The sequence below is a fragment of the Antedon bifida genome, chromosome 3, assembly GCF_963402885.1.
Source record: "Antedon bifida chromosome 3, ecAntBifi1.1, whole genome shotgun sequence".
NCBI classification, from domain to species: Eukaryota; Metazoa; Echinodermata; class Crinoidea; order Comatulida; family Antedonidae; genus Antedon; species Antedon bifida.
In genome coordinates this window covers 28,228,591-28,253,061 of record NC_136228.1, presented here as the reverse complement: position 1 = coordinate 28,253,061, position 24,471 = coordinate 28,228,591, and the positions used below count along the sequence as shown (strand labels likewise).

Here is a 24,471-nt window from a genome sequence, read left to right as displayed (position 1 = left end):
TAAAAAAAATTCATATTTTTTACGCTTTTTAAGTATCGCGCGCGCAAAAACGCATTTTTGCGCAGTAATTTTTTTAAACACGCAAATGGCCTAATTCATGCTCTAAATTGATCAAAACTTAATTTTGAGCTTTTTAAATTTTTAACGCGCGATATCACGCGCATGAACCTACGTGCGCGTGCGTTTTTATTTGCTAATATTTTTACCCTTGATCTGAAGTTTACGTGTAGTGAATTTCATTAATATGTGATAATGAATTATGGAGATATGATTGATAATGTGATTTCGCAAAATGGCGTATAAATGTCGTCACGGATGAGTGATCACGCTGGAAAGCTTATTAGGATTAAGTTGTATTATTTGAAAGATATTCTGAAATTTTTGTAATCATTGACATTAAACTTTTTGAGATAATTGTTACACAAAATAGTGTACAGAAACAATAAAAAGAAAAACTAGAATTTAATTCGTCACTTTGACGAATTATAGGTGATCATTTTTTTAAATTTATTGACATTAATATTTTTTAAACATGCACGTATGTTAACATACAATCTGAAAATGTTGATGTATGCCATCCTATTATACGCTTATAGTGCTTAGTTGTGCCTATTATATGTCATATCACATTATGTACAGTATACTGTATATCTATATACAGTGTAGCATTGGTGAAATTACGGACACACATCATGTTCTAAGTTTTTGGCACTGATGACATTATCAAAATAAACTTGTGGATACCAATATCGAAAGATAATGAATTAAGCAATAAAATATAACAATTGGAAGAAAATTTGGCACGTAGAAGCGCGGTGCGCGCTCTTTAAAATGTGTATAACTTTGACGAAAGAGATGAAAAAACTACTTTTTAACTTCAACTGGCCATATAATAACTTCATAACATTCGATAGGCTTAATTTTTATATGCATTCATATCTACATTTCACCAGCTATCATAATAAGTTATAAACATCAAGGTCAACTTTAATTCAGAAGAACTGTAAGGTATTCAACTATACGTTGTAGGTGAAATTACGTAACCACCGTTATTCAAATTTTAAGACGTGATGACGTCATCAAAATGAAATTATTGGCAACTCATGAGTAACATAATTGGTTGAAGTAGAATATATTAAAAATTAAAAGAAAATCGATCACAGATAAGCAAGTTGCGCTCTGTTGAATATGGTGGTCTATGACAAAAGAGGTAAAAACCCTATTTTTAAAATTCATGTGGCCAAATGATGACGTTGTACCATTTTGTACGTCTAATGTGTATATACACTTATATCTACAACTCATTGGCTTCCATAATAAGTTAAAAAAATTGGGGGTCACCTTCCATTCTGAAGAGTTATATTCATTTTAAAAAGGCCTTATTTTTTACCATTTTTAGCACTTTTGTACAATTAATGTGCGCATTTTGTCATTTTTAACCTGCTCGTATAGCAGTATTTTAAGTCGAAATGGACTCAAATTTGGTGAATGTACTAAGGAAGATGAGTAGAATGCAATTTGTACAAAAAATTGGTATTTTTTACGCTTTCTATGTACGCACGCGCAAAAACGTGTTTTTGCGCAGTAATTTTTTAAAACACGCAAATGGCCTAATTCATGCTCTAAATTGATCAAAACGTAATTTTGAGCTTTTTTAATTTTTAACGCGCGATTTCACGCGCATGACCCAACGTGCACGTGCGTTTTTATTTGCTAATATTTTTACCCTTGACCTGAAGTTTACGTGTAGTGAATTTCAATAATATGTGATGATGAATTATGGAGATATGATTGATAATGTGATTTCACAAAATGGCGTATAAATGACGTCACGGATGAGTGATCACGCTGAAAAGCTTATTAGGACTAAGTTACAGTATTTGAAAGACATTGTGAAATTTTGGTAATCATTGACATTTAACTTTTTGAGATATTTGTTACACAAAAAGTGTACAGAAAGAAGAAAAATATTTTAATGCAAGTACAATAACAATAGGTGATCATTTTATTCTAAATGATCACCTAAAAATAACTAGACATGAAACTCGTCACTTTGACGAGTTTGGTTATCCGCCGCGCAAGTGGTGCAACACATACAATTACTGTACTTTAATCGCCACAGAAATGAACTGATATATCTTTTTTTGTCGGGAATTGCATGCCATATTAAAGACGGTCGTCAGAGTGAATTGAAAACGTCACAACGTCAACGTGGTTCTTTGTAATTGTATACGTGCTTCCATGTTGTATCGGAAACAAATATTGTTTACAAAATTACATTTTCAAGAAAGTTTTACTCCATTTGGTGAAATATAATATAAGTAAGACATTCTTTGTTTAATTTGGATTGTTGTTTTGTAATTTAATCAATAATAATAACCTACCTTGTCTAGTAGGCTAGGCCTAGTAGCAGCTAGAGGTGGTAGAGAGTAGGCTGGGTGGGGATATTCGTGTAACTGTACAGTAGGATTAAATAAATAGGACCAGTACATTCACGGTCGTATTGTATTATAGGCTGTCTAGGTAGGTTGTTTCTTTAGCTGAACAAGAAAAACAAACAACGAGCCTACAATAGCATATTATAGAAGTCATTTTTTAGAGTTAAACAAAAATCGCCATAATATATAAGGCCTATTATTAAAAATGTCACAATGTGATGTATCATGTTTTTGTCATTTCTGTAAAAAAAAATGGCGTCCGTAAAACCGTAGAGCGGGAATCGTGTATTGATTGGTCAAGTAGTAATACAGACAGTACAGTTACTAGCAGACGTAATGTTGATGTCTAGTAGACGTATTATTTGTTAGGCTTTTATGTTATATGAAATGTAAACTGTTTTGTGGATTAGCCGTAATAATGTCTAATTGATAAAAGAAAATGTTTCTGAAGATCCTGGTATAGCCTGAAAAAAAAAATAGCGGTAAAAAAAGCATACGAAAAATTTTTTGGGGTTTTTCTGATAGAGTATACCATATAGAATGTCAGAAAAAAAAATCCCCATCCCAGGGTCTTGGGGAAAATTTGTTACGGCACTTTTAAATTTTGGCCTATATAACACACACAAATTTCTATTAACACACACAAATACCTATATATAGGGGATAGGGAAAACCAATTCACGTTTTTTTTTACTTGGAGTTGTGTTATGATGATTAAAATTAGCTGAGGCTTACTTTAATAACTACTTCTCATAGTAGTTGATAAATCGAGTCGATAACAATGACATCATCATACCAGAATCCAATATGGCGTCCAATTTGGCAGGAAAAACAGGGTATTGCTAACTTCCCGCAAACCCCGCAAACCTCCAAAAAAACATAGCAAACCCCACCGAACCAACATAAAAGTGATTGAATCATGTAGTGTACGACCCACTGGGTATATCCATGTAAAAAAAAAAATTAAATTTCTACTGTTAACTACTTATTTTTGGGGTAAAACCTCATTTTTTGGTAAAAAATGATTTCTAATTTTTACCAAAAAATGATGTTTTATCCCCAAAATAAGTAGTTAACAGTAGAAATTTAATACTTTATATACCTAGTGGGTCGTACACTTCATGATTCAATCACTTTTATGTTGGTTCGGTGGGGTTTGCTATGTTTTTTTGGAGGTTTGCAGGGTTTAGCAATACCCTATTTTTCCCGCCAAATTTAACGCCATATTGGATTCAGCTGGCATGATGATGTCGTCGTATCGACTTGATTCATCAACTACTATGAGAAGTAGTTATTAAAGTATGCCTCTACTAATTTTAATCATTAAAACACAACTGCAAGTAACAAAAACTGTTAATTGATTTTCCCTATCCCCTATATATACTGTAGGTATTTGTGTGTGTTAATAGGAATTTGTGTGTGTTATATAGGCCAAAATTTAAAAGTGCCGTAAAAAATTTTCCCCAAGACCCTGGGATGGGGATTTTTTTTCTGACATTCTATATGGTATGTCTGTACTCTATCAGAAAAACCAAAAAAAATTTTCCTATACTTTTTTCCCGCAAATGTGTATATTAACTGTTCTGTATCCAGGCTAGTAGTATACTACTAGTATGTTAGTAGTTCTAACTAGCCTGTCTGTACTATGTAGTAGTATGCCTAGCTTGTACTCTGCATTCATTACGTTTAAACGACAGGGCATCTCACTTTTACGTGCCCAAAATTCTTCAAATTTGCAATAATGTAATTATTTAGATAATTATCTTCTAAAATTCTTATCTTATCAATTTGATGACGTCATCATATTAATAATTGGATGTAAAAGATGTGTCTTGTAATTTTGTCTATGCTACACTGTATTAATAGCCTGTCTGTACTATGTAGTAGTATGCTTAGCTTGTACTCTGCTAGGCTTTATTAATTTTGTAATGTTGATGTCTTGTTGAATACAATACCAACAAAATATTTTTGTTTTGTCTTTTTATATCTTGTAGTAATAAGTATAGGATACGATTTTTAAATATTTTTGCCACTTGTGGTTTGAATACAATGCAAACAATATTTGTCTTATTGGCAAGTGAGATATAAAAATTTTACATGTTTTTACCACTTGTGGTTGAAATACCATAAAGTATTAAATGAACTGATACTTGCAATAGTTTGGTTATTTTTCTTTTAGATTGTACGAAGTAGTAATTGATTGCCTGCTTGCTGCCTGCTAGCATTACTGCTAAATCAGAAGTAGTTTTTTTTATTTGGTACTATCTAAATAGTGTAAGTAAATGTTGTATCACAGATTTACAATTACCGTAGTTCCCCGTTTATAATCCCACCCCCCTTGTACGTAAAATTTGCCCGAATTTGGGAGGTGGGACTATACCCGGGGATTTCCCGCTGCATGAACTGAAAATGACGATATTTCTTCTAGCTACGATTTAGGCTATCTAAAAGCTATATTCCGATGTATGTAGGCCTAGCAATTATACGGCCAGGCCATCTAGGCCTAGGCGGCCTAATTGGTCTTACCTGTGCTATGCCTACCGTATAGATTTTCCCCGAGATTTCTACTTAAAAAATACCCTAAAATGTGATCTAGGCCTAACTTCCTAAATCGACATGAACTCGATCATACAAGTTCTCCATGTTCACCCACACGCTCGAGCTCTCTGTGTAAATCGCATGTTGTTGCATGTGACACAAACTCTACTGCACAAGCCGGTCGGTATAGAGGGCGGTGTTTTTTTTACGGTAATCAAGCATGCACAGTAAACAACAAGAAAGAATGTACACGACGGCGAAAGGATGTACAGAACGTGACGATCGGGGCATGCTAGCCTTAATGTTGTATTCAACTTAACAATGTTTGATGAGTTTTAAGTCAGCCAAATTCAGAGAAACTACTCTATTTTTTTGGTGAGAAATTGACGTCGGCCTAGCTAGCTACAGTAGGCCTAGGCCCACCGCTGGCCTAATGTTAAATTATACACTGGGACTTTGCCTGGGGATATGCTTGCGTGCGAAGGTAATCGTAAAGTCGGGGGTGGGATTATACCCGAGGTGAGATTATACCCGAGGAACTACGGTAAGAATTGAGTGTTTTAATTATTTGTATAGACTTAATTAAGCATTCAATTCCACTGTGTGAGAAAATGTAGATTGTAATGAAATGGCACATTACCTAAGTCTGTTTTGTCATTTTGAGAAAATTCCTTAGTTCTTCAAATTTTGTTTGAGAAGCGTGTGGTATTAGCAATTTGTAGCGCTGCTGGTGCATTGTATTTGGTTATTTTAAATGTGTTTGAACCGATACACCTTATTATTCTGTTGTTTTTCCCTTGCAGTTGTTTGATTGGTGCAGGTGGAATCACTGTATTTTTATAGTACGGTAAGTTTTAGAGATATACAGTCAACTTTGCCTAAGCTGACTTTGAATAACTTGCAAAGGTGAAATTTTTTTCAAAGTACCAATTCCTTCCTATAGTTTACCATGTTGCATTAGTATGATTGTTTTTTATGCATTATTTACAAGTTGTTAAATGTATTGTCTTTCAGTTGTTGTATTTCTGACATCAAAAAAAGAAGTTTACAGCAGTTACAATCCTGTAAGTGTAAGAATTCAACAAATTAGTCATTCTTAAAACTTCCCTTTATCTACAATTTCTGACATTTTGTACGAGGAATGCATGTTACTGTTAAAACATAACATCAGATCATATGGCATGTTTAAGATAGCAACAGACCAATGTATCGTAAAGTAATTCTCGTCAAACAGGCTCTACCTGACGGGCCTTTTTAATCTTTCTTTTGAGCCTATAAAATATTTCAGTTATTTTAAAGTTTGCTTGAGATTTTTGGTGGCACTTAGTAAAAGGCGAATATGATAAATGTACTAAAAGTACTTGTATGTATAGGACTATTATAGTATTATGATGTTGCTCTAATGATCAAAATAATGAATAACATAATACACTCTGGCATTACTGTAATTTTGAAACCTCTTATACAGGCAACTTGACCTTTAGCTAACTTTGCATAAGTCCCATACAGTATTTGCAAAGGCCAAATTTCTTTCTAATTACCAATTCCTTACTGCAGTTTACCTTTTACAGTATATAATTATCGCCTGTAGTTAAATGGCCGAAGGTCAGTTAGTCATGCAAGCTATAAATCATTGTGACTCTTGATTATAGGACCATGCTTAAAGTAATTATTAAATAAACTGAATTCAATATTCTAAACCTATGTATAACGTATGTATCTTGCGAACGGGGACATCAATTTGATTTACTATAACAAATAAGCAATAAATATAGAATAATATCTACGGTATCTATTATACACTGTATACCTTACATTTCAAATTGTCATGATAAAACAATACAATATAAATAATTGTGTGTTGTGTAATAATAATAAACCTATATGAAATAAATAAAACAAGTCTCAAGTGCTTACCAAAGAGATGTCTGCGTAACAAGTGAAGCTATAGCTATAGCTCAATTACTGTGATTACTACTGTACTAATAACCTTCTAAGTAAGCCATAGTACAACTACCATTTCTATTGGTGGTCAGCCAACTTTAGGCTTCAAAGTAACCCTTTTATGTTTACGTGAGCCTAAGCTACCTACACCCACATTAACATAACACATATGGTTGGCCACTTGCCCACTGGACACCCTTCAATTGATCCAACCACAAACTACGGCTTGGATTGTCACTTTCACAATGTTAAATAAACCAAATTGATTATTGTTTTCATTTTATTTTCCAGTTTTGAAAACCCGATCTGCCAACCTTTGGAAGACACAGCACAAAACAACACAATTAAAGCCAACAACATATAGAAAATAAACAAAAACATACATACAAATTAATTACAAGTTAATACAAGTAAATACAGTACAAGTGAAAAGTGAACATAGAAAAGTGAATGTAGCTTGTGAAAACCCGATCTGCCAACCTTTGGAAGACACAGCACAAAACAACACAATTAAAGCCAACAACATATAGAAAATAAACAAAAACATACATACAAATTAATTACAAGTTAATACAAGTAAATACAGTACAAGTGAAAAGTGAACATAGAAAAGTGAACATAGAAAAGTGAACATAGAAAAGTGAACATAGAAAAGTGAACATAGAAAAGTGAACATAGAAAAGTGAACATAGAAAAGTGAACATAGAAAAGTGAACATAGAAAAGTGAACATAGAAAAGTGAACAAACTACAGAAAGAGTGAGCAAATTTTCCGAACAAGTGAACTAATTTTCCGAACAAGTGAACTAATTTTCCGAACAAGTGAACTAATTTTCCGAACAAGTGAACTAATTTTCAGAACAAGTGAACTAATTTTCCGAACAAGTGAACTAATTTTCAGAACAAGTGAACTAATTTTCAGAACAAGTGAACTAATTTTTAGAACAGTGAACTAATTTTCCGAACAAGTGAACTAATTTTCAGAACAAGTGAACTAATTTTCAGAACAAGTGAACTAATTTTTAGAACAGTGAACTAATTTTTAGAACAAGTGAACTATCTTTTGTAGCCATACGTAACGGTTTTTTGTAGCATTTTACAGAATAAATAAATTAGTAATTGTTATAGAATTTGACACAAATTTGTGGTCTTGTTTATTATACATAATGGATACACAATTGATAACTGTTGTTGTTACTATGTTGTTTTTAATGTTGTTGTTAATGATGTGGTGTTTATGTAAGAACCATAAAGACGTTACAAGTAAAGAGTACAACAATGACAACACACCTGGTAATGTCAATAACAGCATTATATATACAACAGAGGTTACAGATGTACCCGATCAATGCTGTTTATCTACAAATGTCAAGGACGTAAGCACTCTCACAATGGACAAAAAAGATCCACGTAATGACATTTGTGAATTCATTAAGGAAATAGTTGATGATATCGTAAATGTTTCTTCTTGTACAGCGGCCGCCTCTGAGTTTAAGAAATGTGGCCTATGTAATATTGAATATACAGCAGACGAAAATTATGTGTCATGTGATTGTTGCAGTAAATTTTACCATGTGACATGTGTAAGACAAATGTTTGAAGGCAAACTCTGTGATTCAAGAGTAATTTGGATCTGTTCAATGTGTGGAAATAGTAATTTTGCAAATAATATGTTAGGTGAGATAGGTATTACGTGTCATTTTAATAGGTATATGATTCTAGAACATGATGAATCTAACGCTAACTTTAAAGAATTTACGCAAAATGAACGGAATTGGAAATCCAACCAACGGAATATAACAAAGACTAACACCAACTCACAATGTCAACAAACAGAAAGTGAAAATTTACTTGGTAGAGAATGGATTAAGGTAAAATCACGGAAAAGTACTAGTAACAGGAAACAAGGGAAAAGAAAAAGAGGAAATAAGAACAAAAGGAGGCGTGTTATAAATGGTATAATTGTTGAACTAGGTCTAACATATATTGGTAAATCTGTCAACGATTACTATGAAAAACGAAACAAGAAACTGAATGAAAATGTGGATAGAGAAAATATTCTAGACAATTCACAAACAACACTTTATGAAAAGGTAGATGTTGATGTACATAGCCTTACGAGTGATGCTTCAGAAGTGACAACAATAACGAACACAATACAACAACTTTCTGGTGGTGGTTTGAACACGAAACAGCCACGCAAAAAAGGTCGTTTTGTCAAAAGGTCAATTAAAATAAAATCACAAGAGGATAATGCTAACAATAAAATGGAGGAAGACATTAGTAAAAATTTAATTTCAGATCACTTAGGTAACGATGACAAATCAGACATAAAATGTAATGAAGACAACGTCTACACAACAGCTAGTGATAAACCAAAAAGTAATAGCAAAATAAATCAACTAAGATTAGATAGTAGTTGTGATGTTACAGATCATGAAGTATTAATAATTGACGAGGAACAAACAAAAACATACAATGAAACAATTAGGGAGAATACACGACCTACAAATGCATTTAAACAATATAATATGAATAATAACAGTGTCGATATTACAGTTTCAACAAATGCATACAAAATATCTGATGATAATACGAAAACCGTTGCGTCATTTAAGCAATACAACAGTGTTGTAAACCCATGTAATAGTATTACTAATAACAGAACTATAGCACAGGGTAGTTTTAACCAAGGCAATCCTAGATTTGGTTATGCACGTGGCAAACAGTGTGTTGCAAATAGTCTTGTAGCTATTCTTTATTCAACAAAGAGGTATGGAAATGATTTTTACACAAATGATCTCGATACAATATTGACGCTTGGAAATGAATTGTACTATTATATTCAAAAAGATTCCACTATGGATGAGGACTTGTTGTTGATATCTGAACTGCCGAAAGAATTGGACATTTTGGATAACACATTTGTAATCTCTCCCAGTGAGTCTGTCTTTGGCATAATAGATGGTAATCTCGAATTGATGGCTGAATATGGAGCCTTGTCATTACATCAAGCTCTTGAACAAACATTACACAACCACGATGCATGTTTCATGAATTTTAACTCAAGTACATTTGCTGTTATTAAACGTGTAAATGGCTTCCTTATATTTGATCCACATGCAAGAGATCGATTTGGTTGTCTTAGTGAACATGGAAAGAGCATTTTACTTTACAGTACCTCTTGGCAAGGTGTATACAGTTATTGCTTAAAATTAGCAAGATCAATGAACTGTAATTTACATGATACGGAGTTTGAACTGACTGGTGTAAATATTCAAAATAAGTCTATGGTTTCATGTTCTGCTCCTCCTGTCATATTAGATAATAATTATGAACAAAACAACTCGGAATATTTCAATATTCATGTACCTGGTACGTCTTGTCAGCATAGCACCACGACATTACCCGACAAGAATATCAAAGACAAAACACATGGTAATAAAAAAGATCACGTTTCAAAAAGTAATAGATGGCAAACTAATGACGACATTGAAATTGTTAATGTTGAATATAGAGAAAGGCAAGACAAGAATTTCAATTTTGTCCCCATTTTAGAAACTCAAAAAAAAGACGTTTGTAATAAAATAGGCATTACCAATAAAAACACTGGTAGGAATGTTAGTATTATCAACGCCAGCCACATTGGACATCCTCTACAAATTAAGCAAATTACTGGTGATGGTAATTGTTTTTATCGTGCAATTTCGTACATTATTTCTGGAACAGAACATAATCATTTGATTTTAAGAAAAGCAATTGTTCATCATTTATTAGAAACTGATGACTTGTTTAGTAATACATTAAGTCATGAATATAGAACAGTGAAGGAATATGTGTTTAAAAAAAAAGTAATGGATAATGGAACATGGGCTTCTAATACTGAAATAAGTGCAATGGCAAACTTGCTTAATATAGATATTTATTCATTCAATGATCAGCTTTTGAATTGGCAAATGTTTTCTGCCAAAAAACCAGGGAGAATAAATTATGTTACAACTAACAATGGTATATATATTCTGTACACCAGAAATGTGCATTTCAATGTAGTCGAATCTGTTAATGTAAATTGCAATTATCAGGAAACAACAACAATTGTGGATAGTGATGATGTTGATATTTCATCAGAAATGAATAATTTTACAAAACATGAAAATAAACGAAAACGAAAAAGTAAAGAAATAGGTCATGAAGTGGTAGAAGACGCTGTAAGACACAAAGAAAAACGGAGTAAATATGATGAAGAATTTTGTTCAAACAACAATGTCGGGATATCAGAAGGAATGAAAAGTTCATCGGACATAAATAAAAGCCAAATTAAACAAACTCGAAGTAAAAATAATGAAGGACTTTGTTCTAATAACAAAGTAAAAGTATCAAGAAGAAAGAGAAAAACATCTCAAACAAATAAAAGACACAACAATAAAATCCAAATGAGGATGAAACGTTTAGTCGAAACTACAACGAATGTAGAATACAAACAAAACGTTACAAAAAATGGTAACGCAGATGCCCAGCGAAAGAAATATGAAAATGATCCTGTATACAGAGAAGAAAAGAAACGTAAAGTTAAAGAGGCACAAAGAATAAAATATGCTGATGATATTTATAAATTCCATAAAAGAAAGGAAAACAGAGAAAGACAAAAGAAAGCGTACAATTGTGAACCCAAATATAATATTAGGGTACGAAGTAGGTCAAGACAAAATTATAACATTAATTTGGATTACAGAACAAACAAAGCAGAAAAAAGTCGGGAGAAATATAAACTTAATGAAAAATTTAGACAAAATTTGAAAGAAAAAAATAGAAATAAATATCAAAACAGTAAGTATCGCAATAACTTCAAGAACAAATTGCAAGAGAAGTATTGGAGAAATTCAAAATTCCGTGAAAGTTGTAAGCAAAGGTTTACAGAAAAGTACCAGTGTAATTCTAATTTCCGAGTAAGTTGTAACAACAAGTTTAGAGAAAAGTACCGGAGTAATTCAAAGTTCCGTAAAAGTTGTAACAAAAGGTATACAGAAAAGTACCACAGTAATTCAAAATTCCGTGAAAGTCGTAACAAAAGTTTTTCAGAAAAGTACCGCAGTAATTCAAAATTCCGTGACAGTTGTAACAAAAGGTATACAAAGAAGTATCGCAGCAATTCAGAATACCGTGAAAGTTGTACTAAAAGGTTTACAGAAAAGTACCGCAGTAGTTCAGAGTTCCGTGAAAGTTGTAACAAAAGGTTTACAGAAAAGTACCGCAGTGATTCAGAGTTCCGAAAAAAGGTTGTAGCAAAAAACATGAAACATCGTAAAATAAGGAAAGGAGAGAAGCGTAATTTTAAAATTGTTTTACAAAAATTTCGCGAAACAATTTCTTATGGTCCTGAATATATTTGTTGTGTATGCTTTAAAATGTTATTCAAAAATCAAGTTGTAAGATGCACGAAAGCTAGGTACGAAAAAAAAACATGCATAAATGACAAATATTTGCACATTTGCAACAGTGAATGTAATACACCTTGTCAATTTGCCAAATCGCCAAGAGGATATCTATGGATTTGTTTTACATGTCATAGGAAATTACTTAGAGGAAAAGTCCCTGCAGAAGCGAATTCAAACAATTTAGAACTACATGAAATTCCTCCTGAGCTAAACTGTTTAAACAATTTAGAGCAGCATTTGATTGGATTAAATATTCCTTTTATGAAATTAATGAATCTACCCAAAGGTGGGCAACATGGAATACATGGACCAGTTGTATGCGTACCATCAAATACTATTGAAACTGTAAAAATTCTCCCTAGACCGGAGGCTGATGATCAATTAATATCTGTAAAATTGAAGAGAAAGTTGTCTTATAAAGGTTATTATCAATATAAATTTGTAAACACTGCAAATGTTATTCGAGCTCTTGAATATTTACAAGATCACAACAAATGGTATTTTGATGTAGCTATTGATGAACAATGGCACAATTATTTATCGAAAGAAAATATAGTAAGTGCAACTGCTAACGTAAATGATCGACAACAAACATGTGTAAAAAACAATAGTGTAGAAAACAATGAAGAAGAATTAGAAGATCGATTGTGTGGTGTTGCTTTTGACACAAGTCTACAACCTGTTGATATCCGACAAAATATGGTTGATGAATATTTTCGTGATATAATTTGTTGCGCGCCATGTGAAAATAATAGCCCTATTGCATTGATAAACAACGAAAGTAACGAAGCAAAATCATTTCCAGTGTTATTTCCAACAGGTCAACCAACTTTTCACGATACCAGAGATGTTAAAATAACGCTTGGTCGATATTTACACAATAGATTAATGCATGTAGATAACAGGTTTGCCAAAAATACAGAATTCATATTTTATGCTCAATCTATATATGAACTTCAACAAATTTTAGGGAGTATCTCTATAGCGTTGCGAAAAGGGTCAAACAAGAATGATTTCAGTAAAGTCACTATATCTGACTTAAAAAATACGACCAAAATTGAAGAGATTTTAAAATCTGATAAAGGTTATAAATTTTTAAAACAAATACGTGGAACTCCGCCGTACTGGCAAGTAACACAAAAAGATGTATTAGCAATGGTTAGACAAATTGGAAAGCCAACATTCTTTCTTTCATTTTCAAGTGCTGACTTTCGTTGGAAAGAAATAATGACAACATTATTAAGTCAAACAGGAGACCAAAGAAATATTGATGATTTAGAATGGGCAGACAAATGTCATCTGTTAAAATCAAATCCAGTAACTGTTGCCAGAATGTTTGACAAACGCTTTCATACTTTTTTGAACCAAGTCATTTTATCCGAAGCACAGCCTATTGGTAAAGTAATAGATTATTTTTACAGAGTAGAATTTCAAATGAGAGGAAGTCCACATGTTCATATGTTGGTATGGGTCGAAAATGCTCCTGTATTTGGTGAAGATGAAGATAAAAAAGTTATCAATTTTGTTGATAAGTACATTTCTTGTGCTGTGCCATGTCAAATTGTAGATCCTGAAATGAATGAAATTGTTACCAGTGTACAGATTCACAGTAAAAGACATTCAAAATCGTGTAAGAAGAAGGGAACAACTTGCAGATTTAACTTCCCAAGACAACCTTCTGAAAAAACATTTGTTATGAGACCTACAATTGTGAACAAAAACAATGTGGATAACAGCAATGATGATACCAATGCTAAAAAACAAGCGGAAGAATTATTAACCTCAGTAAAAGATACTTTGACTAATGAAGAAACGTATCAAAGTGCAAAAGAACTTTTTACACGTTTAGATACTACTCAGAGTGCATATGAAAATGCAAATAATTGTATAGCTACTAAAGAACAGATTGTTTTAAAAAGAAACCCTCAAGATGTGTGGGTAAATCAATACAATCCTTCCTTACTTAGAGCATGGAATGCTAATATGGATATACAGTATATAACAAGTGTGTATGCATGTGTCACTTACGTTGTATCATATATGTCGAAAGCTGAACGAGAAATGGGCTTACTTTTATCTCATGCAGCAGCAGAAGTGAAAGAAGGAAATGAAAACGCTAGACAAAGTTTAAGTAAACTTGGTCATGTGTATATGAACAATAGAGAAGTGTCTGCGCAAGAAAGTGTGTATCGTGTATGTGGATTGAGATTGAAAGAATGTTCCAGAAAAGTTGAATTTATACCAGTAGGACCTAATCCTGTTAGAATGAGTTTACCACTAAGTGTAATTCAAAACAAAGTAAACGATAATGGAAGTGCATGGTTGCCAAATAAGCTTGACAAATTTAAAGCTCGACCAAAAAGTTCTGAATTTGATAAAATGTGCCTTGCAACTTTTTGTTCTCATTTTAGAATGATAAGTTCATCAGAAATGAAAGGAAAGGCGCAGAGAAAGAACGTATTTCAATTACAAAAACATCTAGGATTTATCCAAAGAAGAACAAGAACTGATAATGCTATAGTAAGGTACCCTAGGTTTCCAGTAAAAACAGCATCTGAAAAATACTTTATGAGTATATTGCAGTTATTTTTGCCATTTCGAACAGATAAACAGTTAAAACCACCTAAATTTGAAACCTATCAAGAATTTTATGAAGAAGGATCTGTCAAATTATGTGGCAGTAAATTACAAAAAGTGTATTCTATAGTTGATGACAACATGAGACAGTATGACAAAAGTGCTAATGATATTGAACATGCACAAAGGGTTTTAGCCAAATTTGGACCACAAGAAGACGCATGGGGCCTATTATGTCCAGAAAATGAAAAAGAAAGGTTAGAAAATCCACTGCCAAATGTTGACATTGATGACGAAGAAGATGAATTCTTCATTCCAGATTTTGGACTTAAAAAAAATGAAATATCTACAACAGAGTGTAACTCAAGTCGTATTTCAAGACCAGAATTAAACAAAATGATTCGATCTTTAAATGAAAAACAAAAACATATATTTTATAAGACAAGGCAATGGTGCTTAGATAAAGTTAATGGTAAACAACCTGAACCCTTTTATACGTTTATAACTGGAGGTGCTGGCACTGGAAAAAGTCATTTGGTTAATTGTATTTATAATGAAGCAACACGCATTCTCAGACAAATTATGGAAAATGCCGACGATCTGTCAATATTGAAACTAGCTCCTACAGGAATTGCAGCATATAATATTGAAGGTCACACAATTCATAGTGCTTTGTCTATTCCCATTTATGTTTCACTTCCATATCAGCCACTTGGAGAAGAAAAAGTAAGTGCGCTTCGTAATCAATTAGGACAATTGCAAATTGTTATTATAGATGAAATATCAATGGTCAATCAAAAGCTACTTTGGTACGTCCACGGACGATTGCGGCAAGTCAAACAAGTTCGTAATGACAGTGCATTTGGTAATATTTCAGTAATTGCAGTAGGTGATTTCTATCAGTTACCTCCTGTGAAGGGTACTTCTTTGTATAAAGAAACATTGGAAAACTCTTTGTGGATGAATAACTTCAAGAAAGTGCAGTTAGATGAAATTATGAGACAAAAGGAAGATAAAGAATTTGCCGTATTGTTAAACAAATTGCGTACAAAAGAAAAAAAACAATGTTTGTCTGACAAAGAATTATCAGTTTTAAAATCACGTGAAACAGGTGAACAATGCGAAGATGCTGTTCATATATACCCATGCAATAAACAAGTTAATGATTGGAATAAACAAATGTTGCATAAAACCTGTACCAGTATTGTGTGTATTGAAGCAGAAAATATTGTTGTAAACAGCAAAAAGCAAGACAAACATTGTGATAACACTCAGAAATCGTGTCAATCAAATTTACCACAAAAATTGTGGATTGCACTTAATGCCAAAGTGATGTTGATTAAAAATGTAGATGTTAAGAAAGGCTTAACAAATGGATGTATGGGGCATGTTCAAGAAATAATTAAGCCCAGTCAAAACGCAAAGCCAAGATCAATTAAAGTAAAATTTGACAATAGTGACATTGGTACTCATTTAATTGAAATGTTTCAAGAATCTGTTGGGAAAAACTCAAATCGTAGGCAGTTTCCACTCAAATTAGCATATGCCTGTACAGTCCATAAAGTGCAAGGAATGACAATGGATAAAGCGGTGGTTTGCCTTAAAAAGACTTTTGCACCTGGACAAGCATATGTAGCTCTAAGTCGTGTTACTTCAATTTCTGGACTTGTCATTGAACATGTTCATCCTAACTTGATTTATTGTGATTCTAAAATAAAGGAACACTTACAACACATGAATTCATACGTACAATGTGATAAACAAGTTAATAATACTGTTTATAACAATTCAATCATGTTACATAACATTCAAGGACTTAAACAACATTTTACTGATCTTCAGTGCAATGGTTTGTTTATGAAATCTAGTATCGTATGTCTAACTGAAACATGGTTAAATAATAATGACGATTTGTTGGATTTAAGTATAGAGCAGTACAAGTTGTATCACCAAACAAGATATGACTCATATTCTAATAGCAATGATCTAACTTTAAAATTAAAAAATCAGGCTCATGGTGGCGTTGCAGTGTATACCAAGAACAAATCTTCAAGCAGGTTAGACATACGTACTAACGATATCGAAGTAATTTCCTTTTTAATAACATGTCCAAATTCAGTGGCTGTTTCAGTAATATATAGACCCCCGAGCTATGATATTAAACAATTTTGTCACAATTTCAGAAATTTACTAGAACAGTTACATAAAGTAAGTACAAAATGTATCATAATGGGTGACTTTAATGAAAATCTTTTCAAACAATCTTCCAGAGTGAATAATTTATTGTCAGAAAATGGGTACCAACAACATGTTACAAGTTCTACTACTGAAAGTAATACATTGATTGATCATGTATATAGCAAAGGTTTAGACTCAATACAGGTGGAAGTGATTCCTACTTATTATAGCTATCATGAGGCCATTCAAATACAATTTTAATTACCATCTTTTATAATTCAATAATAGTAAAAGTAACATATAAGTCATATACAAGAATTACACTTAAGTTACAGATAATTTTAAAGAAGCACATTTTATGCACGAGTAATATTTACTACGCTTGTAATACCTTCATTTACTTTGACAAGCAGACCGGATTCCAATTTATTACAGGTAAGAGATTTTGGAATTAACGTCTCTGCGCCAAGTAGTGTTCTGACTTTCACCAGCTTTTTATAAGGTTTCAGGTGAGATCTTTCCAAGATTATGACCACCTATTTTGTGCAAATCACCTTGGAAGGATCTCATTCCAAACAGCATTACATCTACATTACATAATATACACTGTAGTAAATATGAACTAGACATGAAACTCGTCACTTTGACGAGTTAGTTATCCGCACCACGACAAACGCCACGTGCACGTCATACGTTGGAATATTGCACACAGATAAAGATTATGGCATTATGACAAGAACTGAAGAATATGACATGCTGTTAGTGCTGAATTTTGTGTCATATAGTATATACATGCAAACAGTATAAGCTGTATACATATTACATACAGTGTAGAATAGGTGAAATTACGGGACCCGCCATTTATTCCAATTTTTAACATGGCGACGGTATCAAAATGAAACACTTAGATAGCAATTTCAGAAGGAAATTATCTCAGGAACAACATATTAACGTGTAGAAGAAATTTGAATACGTAAAATATAGATGCGCACCCTTTTAAATGTGATGAACTATTACGCAAAATATGAAAATACGACTTTTTTTATTCAACTGGCCATATGATGACGTCACAACATCCGATTGGCAAAATGTTTACATGAATTCGTATCTACAATCCAATAGCTTCCAGAAAACGTTTTAATCGTGATTATCACATTTTATTCTTACGAGCTATTACAGATTAAAATTTACTGTAAAGATGAAATTAATGACCCACGTAATTAAAATTTTTAGGCATGATGACGTCATAAAAATTAAAATATTTTTATCTCATGCTAAAGAAAGTTGATTGACCTACACAATATATAAATGTAGGAGAAAAAGGAATACAGATAAGCGCGATGCGCTCCATTGAATGTGATGAGCAATAACGAAAGAGACAAAAATCCTATATTTTACATTCGTGTGGCCATACGATGACGTCACAATGTTTTTTTAGCCTTATTGATGCATGATCCGATATCTACAACTCATCAACTTCTAGATTTTGTAATAAAAATAAACGGTTAACGGTTTACTTTAGAAACTATGACTGTTTAAAAAAAGACATAATTTTGACGATTTTTTAAGCTTTTTCATAAAAAACGCGCACGAATTGTCTAATTCAACGTGTTCGTATGGCGTTATTTAAACTGGAAAAGGTCTAAATTGTTTTCAAAATCACTGGGAAAGGCTTGAAAAATATAATTCAAGAGAAAAAAATATGTTTTTAACGCTATGTGCGCACCGCGCGCATAAAAAATTGCGCGCCCGTGGGAATTTTTGACATGCTCAAAATGACAAGAAACGCGTAAAAAGTTGATTAGAAATTAATTTTGCGCATTTTGAAATTTTAAATGCGCGTGCGCGCGTAACTTCTTGTCAAACATGCCATTTTTAATCCGTAGAAAGTTTGCCCCTGATATGACTTAAATTTTGTCAAAGTGTCAATACTAAATGACTTTTGGTTTTTAATCTATGATCAATCATTGAAATTCATAAAATTGCGCGTAAGTCACGTTGCGCAACTATGACGTCATTCAAAAATAGGAGGTGCACAACTTCACGTAAATGCCCATATGTTGTCAAAGTTATGAAATGTTATGTTTACACATTTTAGAGGAACACGACTCACAAAAAGGAAGGAAGGAAAGAAGAATAATACAGAAAAAAAATATTGATCTCATACAATTACAAGGAGTTATCCGCTTGGTATACCAAGCGGATAACTAATTACAAAAACATCAACATGTATTAAATAATTGATAATAATCAAAAGTGAACTTCTATACACTGAAGACGCCATTCGTTTTGTTTGATACAATTAACAACTAGACATGAAACTCGTCACTTTGACGAGTTAGTTATCCGCACCACGACAAACGCCACGTGCAAGTCATACGTTGGAATATTGCACACAGATAAAGTTTATGGCATTATGACAAGAACTGAAGAATATGATATGCTGTTAGTGCTGAATTCTGTCAATTTTGTGTCATATAGTATATACATGCAAACAGTATAAGCTGTATACATATTACATACAGTGTAGAATAGGTGAAATTACGGGACCCGCCATTTATTCCAATTTTTAACATGGCGACGGTATCAAAATGAAACACTTAGATAGCAATTTCAGAAGGAAATTATCTCAGGAACAACATATTAACGTGTAGAAGAAATTTGAATACGTAAAATATAGATGCGCACCCTTTTAAATGTGATGAACTATTACGCAAAATATGAAAATACAACTTTTTTTATTCAACTGGCCATATGATGACGTCACAACATCCGATTGGCAAAATGTTTACATGAATTCGTATCTACAATCCAATAGCTTCCAGAAAACGTTTTAATCGTGATTATCACATTTTATTCTTACGAGCTATTACAGATTAAAATTTACTGTAAAGATGAAATTAATGACCCACGTAATTAAAATTTTTAGGCATGATGACGTCATAAAAATTAAAATATTTTTATCTCATGCTAAAGAAAGTTGATTGACCTACACAATATATAAATGTAGGAGAAAAAGGAATACAGATAAGCGTGATGCGCTCCATTGAATGTGATGAGCAATAACGAAAGAGACAAAAATCCTATATTTTACATTCGTGTGGCCATACGATGACGTCACAATGTTTTTTTAGCCTTATTGATGCATGATCCGATATCTACAACTCATCAACTTCTAGATTTTGTAATAAAAATAAACGGTTAACGGTTTACTTTAGAAACTATGACTGTTTAAAAAAAGACATAATTTTGACGATTTTTTTAAGCTTTTTCATAAAAAACGCGCACGAATTGTCTAATTCAACGTGTTCGTATGGCGTTATTTAAACTGAAAAAGGTCTAAATTGTTTTCAAAATTACTAGGAAAGGCTTGAAAAATATAATTCAAGAGAAAAAAATATGTTTTTAATGCTACGTGCGCACCGCGCGCGTAAAAAATTGCGCGCCCGTGGGAATTTTTGACATGCTCAAAATGACAAGAAACGCGTAAAAAGTTGATTAGAAATTAATTTTGCGCATTTTGAAATTTTAAATGCGCGTGCGCGCGTAACTTCTTGTGAAACATGCCATTTTTAATCCGTAGAAAGTTTGCCCCTGATATGACTTAAATTTTGTCAAAGTGTCAATACTAAATGACTTTTGGTTTTTAATCTATGATCAATCATTGAAATTCATAAAATTGCGCGTAAGTCATGTTGCGCAACTATGACGTCATTCAAAAATAGGAGGTGCACAACTTCACGTAAATGCCCATATGTTGTCAAAGTTATGAAATGTTATGTTTACACATTTTAGAGAAACACGACTCACAAAAAGGAAGGAAGGAAAGAAGAATAATACAGAAAAAAAATATTGATCTCATACAATAACAAGGAGTTATCCGCTTGGTATACCAAGCGGATAACTAATTATATTACATTCAATTTCAGTTACATTGCTGTATCTTTATTTTATTTTATTCAGATGATATTTATTATAATTAAATCAAGTGAAGCTGTAGGTCCTAATACAAGTGTTCCAGTTTTTCGAAGATTATTACCACCTAATTTGTGTAAATAATCTTGGGAGGATCTCATCCGGCATAACAATACATCTACATTAAATAATGTGCAGTGCAGTGAATTCAAAGTGTAAATACATATTCAATCTGTAAATACATATATCTTAATTTCCATTTCATTCAGATGGCATTTATTATAATTGAATCACGTGAGGCTTCAATACAAGTGTTCCTGTTTGTCAAGTTCACATTGTAAATAGAAATTATATCTGTAAATACTTATATCCCGATTTCACATTTATTCAAATGATATTTATTATAATTTAATCAAGTGAGGTTTTAATACATGTGTTTCAGTTTTTCGAGTTCAAAATGTAAATACAAATTCAATTAATCTGTAGTTGCCTTATTCATCCCTCGCCCAAATGACGAGGGCAATAGGTATAATTATTTTCTATTTTGCCGTGATCCGTGCTCACGGGACTTTTCAGAATAAATATTTATCCAAATCATTATTTCATCTATATTTGTGCTTCATTCTCAGTCTCACACACGCACACAGAGCAACCTCCCTATCATTGGTGGGGTTTTCACGCACGTGATCAATCGGGTGGGGTGTTACCATGGTAAGTTAAAATTGGTCTTTCTGTGATACTTAAAGCCTGGTTTCCATAAAATTGCTACACCGTCGCTACAGCGTTTCCATTAACATCGCTACATGCGCAGATGTCGCCGACGCAATCAGGAAGGCTCCCCAATTCTTCGCCAACAAAATCGGCAAAGTTCAACCATGTTCAACTTTGCCGATTTTGTCGGCGATAAATTGTATACGAGTACCAAAGAATATTTAGCTCTCGCGTACTAGATCCCCGATAAATTCTACCGTTTCCATACAATCGCTACGCTCTATCGTGTACCGATTTTATGGTAACCAGGCTTTACTAAGCTTATATTGTCTTTTGTATCAAGAAAACAATTAACAATAGGTATTTACAAGGTAAATTGAAATTGAAGTCCATGATAATAAGCCCAGTTTTAAAAGCTCCACGTGTTTTCAATATTGTTTCAGTTTAAACCTCCGTGTTACACGTTAATTATTAATTAATTCATACCATGTGGATAAATCCATGTTGTGACACATTAAATGGTAAACATGTTTATACGCTACACATGTTTATACACGGTCACATTATACTTACAGGCTGAACATTTAACCAACGTGTTTCACATCTCCACGTGCTTAGCTCACCATCTGGCAACTCCACATCTTTAAACGCTCGAAACATTTCCAATTTTAGACCATTTTAAAATTCACTTAATATGCAATAACATTGTCTTACATACACATATATTGCATTATCAACATCTTATAGACGTATGTAACCAATTAGGCCGATGTAGAAAAACAAAAGGGTCGACACAATTTGGGCACGAAAACATTCCTGTACTATAGTAAAGACATTTTTTCGACAAATGGCCAAATTTCGACCCTTTTCACATTTACTTAATATGCAATAATATTACCTAATATACTCATATATTGCGTTATCAACATCTTATAAACGTATAGTAACCAATTATGTCGCAAAATAAAAGGGTCACAAGTTGCCCATGAAAAAATCCTCATTTGTTCCGAAAAATTACCAAATTCCGACCCTTTCAAAATTCACTTATGCAATAACACTCCTTTACATACACATTATTACGTTATCAACATCTTATACACGTAGTAACCAATTATGTCGACAAATAAAAAGGCGGCAATATGGCTACCTTAACTGAATATAGATTGGTAAATTTCTTGTAATTATTACCAACCATCGTCGACATAATGTTCAAACAGACATGTCGAATACAACAAGCCGTTCAACGACGTACGGTTTAACATTATCAGGCGGAACCTTGCCATTATGACCTGAACATAATATGACAGTGGTAAATTCAGTCTATTTTGTTTTATACAGTTTATACACAGTACAACTGTATCATACTTACATACAGTGTGGATAGGTGTAAATACGAGATGCGCCTTAATTTAAAATTTCAACATGATAAATTCACCAAAACATATCAACATGTAAAAAAAAAAAGAAACAAAAAAAGATCTTGAAACTGAAAAAAAAAAACCAAAATATTAGTACAAACAAATACTCAGTAACAGTAACATATAGGTGATATACAAGATAGGTAAAATTACGGGACACGCCCTTGTAACATCGCAATATTAAAAACTATAATAAGAGGTGGTTCCGTTTTTTCGCCTATGCTACATTGCATTGTAGACATAGCAACCAATTATGTCGACAAATAAAAGGGTGCAATTTGGCCACCTTAACTTAACTTTATGTGGAATGAATACAGATTTCTACATTCCTTGTAATTACCAACCATCGTCGACATAATGTTGAAACAGACATGTCGAATAAAACAGGCTAGACGAGCAACTGACAAACAAACCGGAAAATTTAATAGGAATCACATATCTCCTAACAACGATGAACGGCTCTGATACGAGAAAAATATTGTTTGCCTCCCTCTATCCTGTAAAAATAACGTTTTATTTGGCCTGCTACATTATAGAAATAGGTAGGAAATAAACGATTTGGGCTATTCCATTACAGTCGGTATAGGCAGTAAAATCTGTTTACATATTACATACAGTGTAGATTAGGTGAAATTACGGGAGCCGCCATTTATTCCAAATTTTAACATGGCGGCGGCATCAAAATGAAATACAAAGATAGCAATTTCGGAAGGATATTATCTCAGCAACAACATATTAACGTGCAGAAGAAATTTGAATACGTGAAATATTGATGCGCGCTCTTTTAAATGTAATGAACTATTACGCAAAAAATAAAAATACGACTTTTTTTATTTAACTGGCCATATGATGACGTCACATCATCAGATTGGCAAAATTTTCACATGATTTCGTATCTACAATCCAATAGCTTCCAGAAAACGTTTTAATCGTGATTATCACATTTTATTCTTACGAGCTATAACAGATTTAAATTTAATGTAAAGATGAAATTAATTCCACATGTAATTTAAATTTTTAGGCATGATGACGTCCAAAAAATTAAAATATTTTTAACTCATGCGAAAGATAGTTGATTGACATAGACAATATTAAAATCGGGGTGAAAATGGAAAACGGATAAGTGGAGATGCGCTCTATTTAATGTGATGAGCTATGACGAAAGATACAAAAATCTTAAATTTTATATTCGCGTGGCCATACGATGACGTCACAATGTCCGGTTAGCCATATTAATACATGATCCGATATCTACAACTCATCAACTTCCAGAAAATGTCATCCACAAAAAGTTGACCGTGCAGTTTAGAAATTACGA

General features: G+C 32.7%; 2 protein-coding genes across 2 annotated transcripts in view; both read left to right on the top strand.

Moving 5' to 3' along the window:
- LOC144838350 (uncharacterized) overlaps positions 1-24,471 on the top strand; it is a 110,166-nt gene that overhangs the window by 53,871 nt on the left and 31,824 nt on the right. The gene's annotated exons all lie outside the window — the stretch shown is intronic.
- Positions 6,054-17,370, top strand: LOC144837297 (uncharacterized). The gene is made up of 5 exons (XM_078692347.1): positions 6,054-7,825; positions 7,931-12,244; positions 12,641-15,289; positions 15,491-16,988; positions 17,202-17,370. Exons 2-5 carry the CDS (start codon positions 8,086-8,088, stop codon positions 17,368-17,370), a joined length of 8,475 nt encoding a protein of 2,824 aa, XP_078548473.1. The 5' UTR covers positions 6,054-7,825; positions 7,931-8,085.